This window comes from Aedes aegypti, chromosome 3 (genome assembly GCF_002204515.2).
Source record: "Aedes aegypti strain LVP_AGWG chromosome 3, AaegL5.0 Primary Assembly, whole genome shotgun sequence".
Classification (NCBI taxonomy): Eukaryota; Metazoa; Arthropoda; class Insecta; order Diptera; family Culicidae; genus Aedes; species Aedes aegypti.
In genome coordinates this window covers 196,414,937-196,430,042 of record NC_035109.1, presented here as the reverse complement: position 1 = coordinate 196,430,042, position 15,106 = coordinate 196,414,937, and the positions used below count along the sequence as shown (strand labels likewise).

Sequence of the window (15,106 nt, the reverse complement as noted above, 5' to 3'; positions counted from 1 at the left end):
GACATTTTTTTTTCATATTTTTGTGCGCAATTATTTCACTTCTCTCTTCTTACATGTTGAATGTAAAGTGCGTTCCAATTAAGCTGCGAAAAAAATCATGTGATGTTATTATTGTTACAGATCACACATGGACGGTTCAGCTTCTAAATTGGACCACTAAAGCCGTTGTAAGAACCAAAGATGTTTGTTCTAATTTTAAGTGGGCCACACATTACAATGGTCTAGGACCAGGTCTAGGACCTACGAATTTGTGCGAAATACTTAAATGATTAAAACACTTTAGGCAACATATTGGCACAAAATATTTAAATTTTCACGGATGTGATAAAGTTGACTTTACGATATTCAAAAAGATTAAAAAAAAAAATAAACCTATGAGGGGGATTTTATCTAGCAAGTGTTAGCGGTGCGCATAGAGCCAACAATTTATGATTTTATTATGTAATTCCAGCTCATTTCGAACAGTAATTTGCATCAACGTATCAAAGTTACACTTATGAAAGTATGAAAGCACTATTACTCTGACTTATGATAACACTGCGGAACACGTTTTTGTCTCCAGCATCAAAATACCTCTATTTACTCAATTAAGGGTTGCTGAATCCATTGCCGTTTACAGAAATATCACATCACGTCTAGTTTTTGAGATATTAGTTGTTGAAAATGCAAAAAATGACTATTTTAGCCAACTTGCATGCAAGTTTGCCGGCTTGTAAGGCAATTTATTTGCTTAATTTGCCACAGAATACATACTTTATGTGTATAACAATACTTATCATCAAAGTTTATAATACTTTTGATGCTGAAAAGTTATTTTTTGATGGTTTAGAAAAGTATTGTATTTTGCCATATAATAGAAACGAAGAATTTTGTATGGAGACTGCCAGCATGTTGAAAAAATCGGTTTAATCTTAATTTAATCGTGAAATTTCAACCAAAATATATCTAAAACGAAAGTTTAAGTCCTCTTTTGCATGCTTGGTGGATAAGATCACAAAAAAAGATTGATAAAATATACTTCAAATTTGAGGTAAACATCAATAAAACCAATGTTTTATACAACTTTGGCGACCTGTAGCTAAAAATTGTGACGTGCTGGGACATTTCTGAGAACGGCATCAGATTCAGTAACCTCAAATCTACTAGAGACACATAATTTGATCCTTGAGACACGCAAAAATGTCATTTTTGTTGCGCTGTGTAATTTGAACCTCTGTCATAATCTTGACCAAAAAAATTGATTTGGAATGGTATGTTTCAGTTTATTTTACCAAAAAGTAAAATAAACTGAAACCAAAGATCTCTTTAATACTATGACCCCCGGGGGCCCTGGTTTGTAAATCCGGCCCTGCTTGCACGCCTACCATATAGGAACTGAGATTTCTTAGATTTTTTTTTTATTTAGTATTCAATAAGGCTGATACAAATATTACATTTCTTTTATGTCCGAGACCACTTGGAAGGTACGAGGGGGGATAAAAATAAATAAGGAACAAAAAAATAAAAATGAAAAAAAAAAGTTTTTTTTTTCGAATTTTTATCTTTAACGATAATTGTTAAACTTTTTTCAAACGTACTCTGGATCATTATTTTACTTGTTTTTTACTCTAAAAATTGAAAAAACCTAACTGATGTCAAAAAAATGTTGATTTTTTTTTCTTCCCTTCAAAATTTTGGGATTTTTTAGACATAAAAGAAAATTAATATTTGTATCAGCCTAACGTAGATTAATAACTTACCTTTTCATAAAGTTCATTGTAAGTTACTCGGCGTATAGTATTCGTCATGGGACTATCGTGAATGAGCGCTACCTTGTTGCCCTTGTTGTTCTGTACATGTCGATCCAAAGCGTTGTAGCATGCGTTGAGCTCGCCACCAACGTACCTGTAATTTAACAGAAAAAGTTTATTAAACTTTTTTCTAAACATTATATCATAATTTGTGACATTTAATACCTGTTCATCAATCCTGATGATTTTTAGTTCGATTTTAGTTTAGATTTTCCACATTAAATCATGTATTTCAAATCTTCGAGTTGAGATTAAAATAATTAATAGCTCAAGACGTGTAGCCGCAAACATAGCTGAAGATTTAAGGGTTTATGGTGAACAAAATTTATATCAAACAAAGAAAAAAGAAAAGGTTAGTCTATCGACAAACATGTGCACTTCATACACCACTTAAAATTGATTTCTGTTTTTTTATTATTGCCGAAAAAGCTCATTGAATGGAATGTCTGTTTCCAAAAGTCACTTTTTTATTATCATTTTTTAAGCTCTACCAAATACATCTCCAATGACATTGCGTAACATTTTCTGCTTACGTTACTTTTTAACTATGCTTTAAAGCCTTTCCGATCAAAACATATTTTTCGTTTCAAGCGTTTGATATTGCCATTTACATGTATGAATAAAATATAAAAAAAACAAGGTCCTTAAAATTCGCATTTTTTGTTTTTACAATTCGTTTTTAAATGCTGGGTAATGATTTTTTAAAACATTTTTTGTTTTCTGGTTTAACCCGTAATAGACATGACAACCTTAGTTGCGTAACATATTTGCACCTTTCGCCGTTATATTGAACGTTAAATGGTAATAGTAGTATTCTTAATTTGCGAAATTCACGTGGCTTTCCTGACTAGAGTAGATTAAAAGCGTGAATCTCATCAAGTAGCTTTTGTTGGGTGGATGAATTTTCTAAATAAGTAGTGCCATCGTTGGCTACAAACGTGGGAAATAGAATATTTTTCTACTGAGGGATTCCACGGAGGCATGCAAGTCGATTCTGATCGACCATTTCAAAAATATCTGAAACTTTGCACAGTTTTTCAGTTCCATCTAAATCGTCATTTTCCGATATCAAATCTTCAAGTTGAGTCACGACTAACTTTTCAAAAGGGTGTATGTGAAAATGGTTCAAAAATATTCAAAAAGCTGCACAGCAAAAACGGTTCGTTCGATTGTTAGACAACTAAAGAAACAAAGTTAGACAACTAAATAAAGATTCCAAAAAAAATACACACAGTAAAAATTTTTTTTTTTTGCATTAAAAAACATCATTTTTGTCACAAAAACTCAAATATCTCAAAACCCTATCGGAATACCAACGTAATTTTTTGAGGGAAAACGGTCCATTATATTAGCTATCTACCATAAAAATTTGGTGATGGTAAGCCAATAAACAAAAAAGTTATGACATTTCAAATATTTCACAAGTTTGACACTTGACAAACCTACAAGAAATCTAATATTGAAGACAAAAGCTACAAAAAAAGTTTTCTATACAGGTATACGACTAGTTTACCTGCAAAAAGTTTACCTCGTAGAGAACAAGGCGGGTCTATACCCAGGTGATCTAGTATACGTAAAGCAGGTCGGTTTTCTCGGCGCTGGTTTTCTCCACAAAGTTAAAATCTGATTACACCTGGGTATAGACCCGCCTTGGTAGAGAATAGACTTTGTTAATCATATTTAGGAGAAAGCGAGTAACTTCAACAACATCAAAAACATGATAGGTACATACCATGAACATACTTACGAAAAAGCTAAAAATATACTACCACTATGGTTATAAAAGATTTAATTGTAAAATTTTTCTTCAGTCAAGCAAACGACACCAAACTAGTCAGTAAAAACTTAAAAGTGATTTTGTTTATTAAAATCTAACGAGCAACATGAGTAGTCGCTTTCTCAACTGTTGCAGGCCGTTTGCAGAAAAAAAGTGTTCGAAAGAGCTACGAAATCTCACCGAAAGCACCATAGATAAACTGAAAGCGGCTGGTTATGCTCCAATTTCTACATTGAATACAAATTTACGCATTTGTACGTCCTGCCGTTTAAACGTTGACAAACGGGCAATCTGTACATCATCGGTGGATCAGGTTGCAGGAAGTTCGAAAACAACAACAACTGAGGAATTACTAGATGCACCGACAACAACTGAGGAGTTACCAGAAGTACCAAGTGCAGATAGTCTTGCCACGGTACCATCAGCGACATCTGTTTCAACAAATCAATCAGAAGATGAGTGCATCCAGAAGGTCAACATCGAACGCTTCAACGAAGGGATAGCTGGAATAAAAGTGACTCCGATTAAATGGACGAAGATGGGTTACGTCAATTATCCCGAGAAAAAATACCGTGAAATCAACGAAGCTGTACGAAGAAACCTCTTCAAATTAGGACCTGAGGATGTGGAAAATACAGACTACGATGAGGTAATTATGAATATGAAGGAAAGGTTCTCGAATCTAGCCACGACAAGGAAAGAAAAATTATTGATTGTGTCGATGCTGCCAAGCTCGTGGTCTATTCAAGACGCCATTGATGAGTTCAAAACCAATAGAAATACAGCAAAAGAGGCAAAACAATTCAAAAATAACTGTCTTGCAACCAAAAATGCTAGGTCGAGTACTTCATTAACAGATGAGACAAAAGAAAAAAATAATTCAATGTTTTGAAGACGATGAAGTAAGTAGAGCTATGCCTGGCCAAAAAGATTATGTATCTGTAAAAATAGATGGAAAGCGTCAAGCAATCCAAAAACGATTAATGATGACTACTTTGAAAGAAGCGTATACACGCTTCAAGGAAATAAACGAAAATATTAAGGTAGGTTTTTCCTCATTTGCAAGCCTTCGTCCAAGGCAATGCAAGCTTCTATCCAATTCAGGAACACATAATGTTTGTGTGTGCACAACACACGAAAATATTAACCTAATCTTACATAGTTTGAAAAGAATCAATTTATCAAAGGATATTAAAATGTTAACTGGTAGTCTTTTGTGTGAAAATACAACATCAAATTGCTATCTACGATCTTGTTCGGATTGTCCAGATTCTTCATCATTGGAAAATACTTTATTCGCTGAGTTTGAAGAAAATTATATTGATCAGTTATCATTTGAGCAATGGGTGACCACGGATAGGTGTGACCTAGAAACTATTGTAAAACCTGTAGATGAGTTTGTGTCATTTTTTTGCTTGAAATTAGAAAGTTTAATTCCTCACGACTTTATTAAAACAGAGCAATCCCGCTTTTTAAAAAATACGAAAAATACATTACAAGATGGTGAATTTTTAGTCATTTGTGATTTTTCTGAAAACTATAGCTTTGTATTGCAAGATGAAGTGCAGTCCCATCACTGGAACGTACAACAAGCTACAATTCATCCATTCGTTATTTATTTCAATGGAAGTACGCAAATTGAACATTTTAGTTTTATTGTAATTTCCGAAGATTTAAGACACGACTCAGTATCTGTAAATTTGTTCATTGCCAAAATGATTAACTTTTTACGCGTTGATAAGGATAAAGAAATCAGAAAGATATATTTCATGTCTGATGGAGCAGCATCGCAGTACAAAAACCGTAAGAATTTTTCGAGCCTATGTCAATTTAAATCAAAGTACGGAATTGATGCAGAATGGCATTTCTTTGCTACGTCACATGGCAAAGGTCCTTGTGATGCTATTGGAGGAACCATAAAGCGCATGGCCACAAGAGCAAGTTTAGCCAAAGAACGTGAGCATCCAATTAAAACTGCAAAAGAACTATTTGATTGGGCGAATCGCAGAAAAGAAGAAGATTTAACAAAATTATCATTTTGTTTTACTACTACTGAAGAGTACGAATTAACGGCATCAGAGCTCAGCGAGCAATATAATAACGCGAAAACGATCCAAGGAACCCAAAAATTTCACTGTTTCATTTCATTTTCAGAAAATAAAATTAAAGCAAAACTATACTCGAACTGTACTGATAATGATGCAAAAGTGTTCGATATTGTAAAAAAATTGAATAACAATAAATAAATAAATAAGTATTAATAAAATGTTTTCATGATCTCATAACGCATACCCAAATCCAAAACTTTTAAAGTTTATATATATCATTTAGAAACTCATCGATCATACTCTAAAAAAAATAACCTGGTAAAAAAAAAAATATTTTCGTGTAATCTGTTAATTCATTTTAATTTATACATATATACATATACATATAATATTTATACATATACATAATATTTATACATATAATATACATAATACTAATGAATACATGAAAACGACTTGTTTAATTCACGCAAGGCCCTTAACAATAAAATCAGCAACAAACTGCGGTTCCCGTAATAATTTACAACGAAAAAAATTTTTTTTTTCTACTAAATGTGAAAATTGTGACATGTTTGAAATGTCATAACTTTTTTGTTTATTGGTTTACCATCACCAAATTTTTATGGTAGATAGCTAATATAATGGACCGTTTTCCCTCAAAAAATTACGTTGGTATTCCGATAGGGTTTTGAGATATTTGAGTTTTTGTGTCAAAAATTATGTTTTTTAATGCAAAAAAAAATTTTTTTTACTGTGTGTATTTTTTTTGGAATCTTTATTTAGTTGTCTAACTTTGTTTCTTTAGTTGTCTAACAATCGAACGAACCGTTTTTGCTGTGCAGCTTTTTGAATATTTTTGAACCATTTTCACATACACCCTTTTGAAAAGTTAGTCGTGACTCAACTTGAAGATTTGATATCGGAAAATGAAGATTTAGATGGAACTGGAAAACTGTGCAAAGTTTCAGCTCAATAGAAAAAAATGAATTAAAAAATTTACCAAATTTTAGTGCTGTTGCTTGGAATCACTCTTACTGTAATTTTGGATTACCACTAGTAGTGGCTGTTTTGCTACTTTCAAACCTTATTGCGCAGCGATGGGCGAGTTTCACTGGCTTCGCTGACAGTGACTTGTTTTGCGTGCCTACTGTAGCGTGAATCTCAAAATTTTTCCCAACTATGAATGAATCATCTGTATCAACATTGTATCGGAAGGTTCAACATTGTTGAACTCTTCGTTTTATCATCTAGTCCGGTCTGCCTGAGTATCGATCAAGTATACTGAAAATTGGTCAAATTGCCAAGCTCACTAGTGTAGCACTCGAAATGTAATAAAAATGTTAAACATATGTAGTTTTGAAGCATATATATACCATAAAAGACTCCAGCTCCAATATCCAGAGTTACAAAATAACTATCATATTCATGATTTGTACCAACAAATCTAGCAAATCTCCTTGAACTGCAATAATTAATAATTATTGAAATGATTAACTTATTGGTAAATAATAAGGTGTGGCCCACTTAGAATTGGAACAATCATCTTTGGTTCTTACAACGACTCTAGTGGCACAATTTAGAAGCTGAACCGTCCATGTGTGCTCTATAACAATAATAACAACACATGATTTTTTTCGCAGCTTAAGGTGAAACAGTTTGGAATCAACTTTTAAGATTGCACTGAAACTTCAAACGCACAAATCTCGCGATGAAAGCATCCAACAACAATGTACTTTTTATTTTGGCTTTGTGCACTAGCAGGAAGCTTAAAATAAGAAGATCAGAAACGTTTGCCAACTATTTATCCAGTTTTGTGCCCTTGAAAACGTGAGTAGGGCTACAAGTCGGCCATTTTGCCGGCCATCTTTGGATTCCGAGATGTTTCACCTTAATTCGAACGCACTTCCTTCTGAGAAATTCAACATAGAAGAAGAGAGAAGGGAAATAATTGCGCACAAAAAATTGAAAAAAAAAACAAAAAAAGTGCAAAAGTGTTACGTTTTTCAATAAATATTGTGTGGCTCGTACTGAATAAGACAGATCGCAAGCCACAAAGAAAGCGTCGGGAAGTTACTGTGCACCGTCAGCTGTGGATTAAAATCAGGACCTTTGATCAAATCCAAACATTTTAGACCGCGATTTGGTCCAAAACCGAACTTTTTGCCGTGCAGTATCGTCAATGGATTCTACTTCGGATATTGAAGCCCCCGATCATACCATGTTTGCAGACAACCAAATAGGGAACAAAATTAGAGAAATGTGGCCAAATTACGTACCATTAATTTGTTGGATCAAGTGTTGACGGAATTTAAGGATTTTTTCATGATAGGTGATACCACCCACGTAAATGACACCAACTCAGCCCAATAAACCCCTCTATCGGCAGCTTCATCTTTTACCGCCAAATAAATATTCAAATCGCTATAACTTTTTTATTTTTCAATATTTTTGTACCATTCTTTCACAAGTTCTCAAAAACCTCTTCTAGTTTAAGAATCCGTGTCGATATTGATCATTGGTGATCCGGTTTTAAAGATTTTCCGATGTTCCTTGGAGGACCGACATTCTCCATATAAAATTTCTTTGGCGGCCATTTTGTTTTTGTTCAATTTATCAAAAAAATAATATGTGTACTATACAATGCCAGGTAATAAGGAGCTACTCAGAAAAAACAATACAAGCCGGTCAGGTTTTCTTGGAGATATCTGAAAATTACGATATGATGTTTTTTGAAGTTTTCAAGATCTTTATTTGACCAGTGTGGTACCAGAAACATAAACAGCCATTACTCAACAGCCTTTATTCCGGGAAAAATCAGACAATTACTTATAAAAGGGGATAAATATTTTTTATTATTTTTCCTTTGAAGCTTAAAACAGAATTCATTTTTGTTAAATTATATCCAAATTATTTCAATTTGTGTATGTTCCAGTTCTTAATGGGCCACACTTTAATTGTAAATGTTGTTTTATCCTACATGCATGACAGGCTTCAGTTTTCACTAAATGACGACAATCGATATAAATTTGACACACTTTTAACTTATCAAAATTCGTACTGTTATCTGTTATCAGTGCCGTAGCGTGCGGTTGGCCAGGTTGGCACCCGCCAAGGGCGCTAGCCTAAAGGGGGCGCCAAAATGCGTGAATCGCTTGATACAATTTTTGAATCTGCCTTTTAAATTTGGTCTTCTTAATAGTAACAATTTCAAAAGAATTAACAACTACCGAAAAGCTAAACATTACATATAATTTGCAGTTGGATTAGATGGACAAATTGATGTGAAGATTTGCGAAAAAGTTTCACGTCTTCTCAGTGAGAATCGAACTCACGACTCCCCGATCTCTAGTTGGGGCGCGTTACCACTACGCCATGAGAGGACTCATGAACGCAGAAGTTAACCTGAATTCGATTTCAGCTCAATAATCACGTGGTCCTTTTTCGCAAAGTGCACATCTTTCGGAAGAATTAGATGCCAATCCAAACACAACGCTTTCTATATATATCTAATGCCTAGCCCGAGAGCGCATTGTTTTTTGTTTATGGAAATAGCACACTACACTAGCCAGCAACTGCGCTGGCTGTGGTTTCTATTGTGTGGGCTTCCTCAGAAACCTCAGCGCAGTTGCTGGCTAGTGTAGTGTGCTATTCCTATACCTAAAAAACAATGCGCTCTCGGGCTAGGCATTGGATATATACACGGGAAAAAATTCTGTGGTAAAAATTACTATTTTAGCTGACTACGCCCATTCTTGAAACTACCATGGAATTTCAGACTAATTTACTATGTTTACGGTACATCCCACCACATTATTGGTACATTTGACAGAAATAATTTACAACAATCTGATTTCGACTACGGACATGGTAAAATCAAGCACATGTCTGGTCTGCTGAAAATTGCCGTTGCGAGCGCTTAAGTTAACCCCCTGAAATGGTAGTTTTTACCGCACAATTCTTTTGCGTGTATAGAAAGCGTTGTGTTTGGATGGGCATCTAATTCTTCCGAAAGATGTGCACTTTGCGAAAAAGGACCACGTGATTATTGAGCTGAAATCGAATTCAGGTTAACTTCTGCGTTCATGAGTCCTCTCATGGCGTAGTGGTAACGCGCCCCAACTAGAGATCGGGGAGTCGTGAGTTCGATTCTCACTGAGAAGACGTGTAACTTTTTCGCAAATCTTCACATCAATTTGTCCATCTAATCCAATTGCAAATTATATGTAATGTTTAGCTTTTCGGTAGTTGTTAAACTTCCACTCGGCTGGTTGGCCGTAAAACCACGATTCATAATTAAAAACAAGTATTCAAAAGAATTGTTTGACAGAAGAGAGCAAAATACAAATAATTTCTGAAAAGCTTTCAACAAATTATACAATAAAATTTCAAAAGATATTTGTAGCCAATAGTGTTACAGTATATTTATTAACTAAGTAGACTTAGATTAAATATTGTAAGTAGGCAATGACTTTGTAAGGAGACAATAAAGGACATTCTGTCAAAGACTATCATTGAGAACAGTTGTTTCATTTGAATTACTACATCTCAGAAGTGGGATACGTTCCTGAAAATCCGATTCATTCTATTCAATGGACTACACAGAAGCTTTGAGGATGGCAGAGAATACTGAAGACAATGGCGTTCTTTGTCGTGAAAAACCAGCTGCAGGTATCGTTGCAAGATGCACAGTGAATGCTGCAGTTGATCCGAGTTCGAACTTTTCCGGTGCCGCTCATTCAAGTTCAGCAAGTCAACCAGCAGTTCATCCAGTTGGTGTGACCATTTTTCCCAGTGTTCCTGTAACCAGTGGAAGTCAAGATCAGCTGCATCAGACGAGTTTTGGCAAATTGGTGGACAACAGTTTCCGGATTGACGAAATATCGACTTTGTTGCCGACGTTTGGTGGAAGAATTGACGAAGATGTTGTACAGTTCATAACTGCTGTTGAAGTCACGAAGCAAATTTTGAAGGTGGACGAAAATCTGATGAAGCTAATCGTTATGAAGAAAGTTGAAGGCAAAGCAAGATCCTGGATGTTTTCCTGTTCTGATTTTGTTATCAAAAATTATCATGAAATCCTTGAAGATCTGCGCAGTATGTTTGGGACTGTAGAAAGTATATACGAGTTATGAAAAAAACTATCAAGGGTCAAATGGTATGGGATCCACTCGTTTTTGGAGTACTGCCAATCTAAAAGAGAAATAGCGCGAAAGCTCAAGATTTCTGAAAAGGAGTTGGTGGAGTACATTATTGAAGGCATCGTAAATGAAGAATTCAAGAACCAAGCTCGAATGCAGAACTTTCAAACAGTGTCTCAGGTTATTCAAGCTTTCAAAACGATCAAATTCAATGATATTCGCCCTAGAAGAAGACCAATTATTTGTTATGCCTGCAATCAACCTGGACATGTAGCGGTAAACTGTTTCCGACGAATCAAGAAGACCAATACCTTTGATGAACGACAAATCAATCAAGAATCACAGACCGGGCGCATGTTCCATGGAGTTGCGAGTATTAATACTACATTAATAATTGATACATTGACGAAAGAATCTGACAATAATATCAAAACGCAGACATTTACAGATATAGTTAAGGAGGAAGGACATAATGGACTAGTTGACTTTCAATTTTTATTTAATGATTGTATTTATAAAGCTCTTTTCGACACAGGCAGCCCAATCTCACTGATACGCCGGGGATTAATTGAAAAGAAAGATATTTCTGTTTTGAATCATTGTAAAAAATACCAGGGTATCGGTGGGGAAAGGCTTAAGGTATTAGGAATATGCAGTAACACTATATTAATTCAAAATATTCGTTTCAGAGTTCAGTTTTATGTTGTACCAGACAAAACTTTGGGCCTTTTCGATGCAATCATTGGAAGAGACATCATCATGTGCTCTGAAATCCGCACAGTAATCGAGAATAACATTAAAATTTTTCCCGTGAGTAATAACTTGAAATCTGAAAACCCTTCAACGCAACAGGTAAATTCTAAATCAATTTTTCATATTAGTTCGGAAAGTTATCAACAAATTTTAAAGAATACGGATAGCTTATCGGAAGATAAATTGGCAAAATTTTTAAGTACTTTTAAGAAGCACTATTTATTTTATAAGAAGCCTTTAAATCCAGAGACAAATTATGAGATGGTAATCAAATTGAAGAAAGGTGATCATTTTCATTATAAACCAAGAAGAATTTCTTACGATCAGAAAAAAAAAGGTTGACGATAAAATTGATGATATCGATGAGGACATCGCGATTATCAGGATGGCCGAAATGTAGCCAATAGTGTTACAGTATATTTATTAACTAAGTAGACTTAGATTAAATATTGTAAGTAGGCAATGACTTTGTAAGGAGACAATAAAGGACATTCTGTCAAAGACTATCATTGAGAACAGTTGTTTCATTTGAATTACTACAATATTCTTCATTCCTTGTATTTTTAAATTAATGTTATTATTATCTTTTATTTTAACTTGAATGTTGAAAGAGGGAAAAACTCCTTTGAATGAATCCTTCTTGAAATCTATCTCAAAAAAACACAAAACCTCTTTATCTTTTCACACAACATTACAAAAATTAATCTTAAATACTAAAGGCTCATTTGGAATTGATCCATATCGGAGCCGTCAGAGTCATCATGAGGGTCCTCGTATATCCAAGTAACTTGATTTAAAACCACTAAAACTCCGAATGGTACAAAGGATCAGTTATTTGGAAACTTGCAAAAATTAACAAGCAGGATCAACTATAATAAGAAATCTTATTAAAATACCCATATAACATTTTTAAAATATTTTTAAGCGCCGAAATATCTCGTGTGGATGTATTTTTTAAGTTTAAAGCTCAAATAATCAAATAATTCGTAGAATACAATCTCAATGAATCTTAGGCTGGATTCTAAAAAAATCATAAAATACTGAATATGAATGTACTATTATCCTAGGCGGGATCCACAAAACTATAGGCAGAAATTCAACAGGAAATTGGGCAACATTCACCCAAAATCATTGACAGGATTTGGAGCAGAACTCTTGCTATATCCTGATCGGTCTTTCACATAATTTTATTTGTGTTTTACGAATGCTGTGTATTTTTAACTTGATAACTCTGATCTTTTTTTTAAACTGCTTTAAACCTTGCCAAAAATTCTTTCATCAGACATAATTTTAGAGTCTGTTATACATTTTTAATAATCCAACGAATGTTCTACAATACCTGATACTCATTTGATTCTAAAAAAAAGTAGAAAGGTTGACTGTAACTATCTAGACCTCTTCGACATTGTTGTTAAGATTTAACCATCTTTCAAAAATTTTGCTTGGTTGAAATTTTCCTTAATCATTTGATATTTTTTATGTATATTCCATTGAAACTATATACGATACTCTTACTTTTGATAGATCACCTTCCAGAGAAGGTTTTCTTCCACCGTAAAATAAAATTCAATTATAATTTTCTCAAAAAAAAAAAAAAACTTTTATAAAAATTTCCATTTGTAAGGGAAGCTTTCAATTTCTATGGTGTTAGCAATTCCTGCGAAATTAATTGAAATCTCTTTGATATATTTAAAAAAATATATTAAATAATGACAAAATTTATGATTAATGTGGAAGTTATTTTACAAAAAAATTCCTAGAGAATATCTTGACTTAATCTATCCGGAATTTCGCAAAAAAAAAAATCCTTCAAACCATAGACAATTTTTTTCGATTTATCTATGAGCTTCCAGAAAAATGAAATATATTTTCATTTTCAAAGAATCTAAACTATTCTCCCCTTTAACAAAAATAATAACTTATCCATTACAGTTACAATTATGAGGTAAGTCTTTGTAAAACTTTCTATATCTTGTAAGCAGTTGCTCTGGCTTTTGAAATCTATTTAAGGTTTAAGCGGGTTCAGAGATGTCTGGGAGAGTTTCTTCAAAAATTGTATTCCACCAAAATTTGCAACGAAACATTTTGTTTCAATTTTAATTTGGAAAAAATAAAGAATATACAGATTTTCTAGCAGGAGTTTGGTTAATAATTTAATGTGTTCTAAACTTAACAAAATATTTTAACTAATTAGGGCTTGTACACAAATTATGTCACGCTAAATTTCAACTTTTTCGACAATCCCCCCCCCCCCCCCTTTGTCACACTTTTTGTATGAGCACTCCGAAAATTTTGTAAGGGTTGTCATGCTTGGCTCGAACCCCCCTTGGAGCGTGACGTAATTTGTGCATGACCCCTTATGACATATTTGATCATTTTCAATTTCTTGTACAAATAAAAAAATAGTGTTTAATAACATTTTAATTATATGTGTTGATAAGCTTTGACTGAAATGGAGATTCACCAAGGGCGTCATGAAGTCACGCTACGGCTCTGTCTGTTATATCTAAAAAAAATAAAATTCAAATGAAATTAGAGGTTCACCCAAATAAAGTTGGAAAAGTTTCAAATATTCTTTAAAATATTCGAGCATTACATGCTTTCTTTAAATGTTCTGAGCTGATATTTTAAATTTCACCCACAGTTTTCAGTTTTACAAATTTTCGTTCCCCTGGACTTGAAAATCGTCCCCATGGGGGCAAATTCATCCATTTTGGGAATCACTGTTCTAGAGGATTGATAAAATAGCCACACAGCAAAAATTTGTGAATATTAAGCAGCACGCAATTTAGACATCGACGGAAAATTGTGGCATGCAATTGAAAACTAGCCAACAACTGAAGCAAATATGACCATCTGTCAACCAATCAGGACCCTTCCAAGTATATTACAGTTGAATCCGCTAGAAATTTACATGAATCTGCCACAAAACTAACCCAGCCACGCTCAACAATCACGCGACCGAGAGAACGCTCTGCATTGTTGTCTCCATGGTTTTAGAAATCATTGCTCAACAATTTTCAGGTAAATATTGACATAAATTATCGATAAATCATTGTATAGTACTAATCACTTGTATTCAAACGATAGTTTTTCATGACGTTTTCCTTAGGTGGCTCATATTGCCCCGATTACCCCTACAGACTATCATAGAACCTGACATATCCTGATGTTGCAAAATTTTTCGGATGATCTAGGATGTTCAAGGTCGACCAAAAGTACAGACAGTCATTAATTTCTAACACTAGACTAAAAGAGAAATATTCGTAAAGTAGTAATTACGCTGTTTCCTTTTGTCAAGAACCACATCGAAAACAACGAAAAACATGGCAAGTCGCGTCATACTCGGCATTGATGTAAGTACCTTGCGAATAATCACTCATCAATATAAAACAGCATTTCAACGCAAACGCGTGGTGAACACGATGTTCAGTAGTCAAAAGATCAAAAATCAATCAGTCAATCACGTGCTCTTGTTGTTCACTGGCTATGAAAATGGAATCTACTGTTGAAATAAGCTTTCAAAGATTCACTTGATGAAGGTCGACTAAGATCGTCTAATTATAATGCGAGGCCATATTGGACAATTGAACTCAATCG

General features: G+C 34.0%; 1 protein-coding gene across 2 annotated transcripts in view; it reads right to left on the bottom strand.

Moving 5' to 3' along the window:
* The window catches only part of LOC5569000 (acyl-CoA synthetase short-chain family member 3, mitochondrial), a 42,425-nt gene that overhangs the window by 10,030 nt on the left and 17,289 nt on the right, over positions 1-15,106 (bottom strand). Inside the window, exons 1-2 of one of the 2 annotated variants that reach the window (XM_021850539.1) lie at positions 1,956-1,978; positions 1,740-1,884 (exon numbers count right to left, since the gene is read on the bottom strand). In XM_021850539.1, coding sequence (XP_021706231.1) covers positions 1,740-1,884; positions 1,956-1,963 — 153 coding nt within the window. In that variant the 5' untranslated portion in view covers positions 1,964-1,978. Of the gene's footprint in view, positions 1-1,739; positions 1,885-1,955; positions 1,979-15,106 lie in introns of those variants that run through there. The other variant, XM_021850538.1, reaches the window with a different exon arrangement.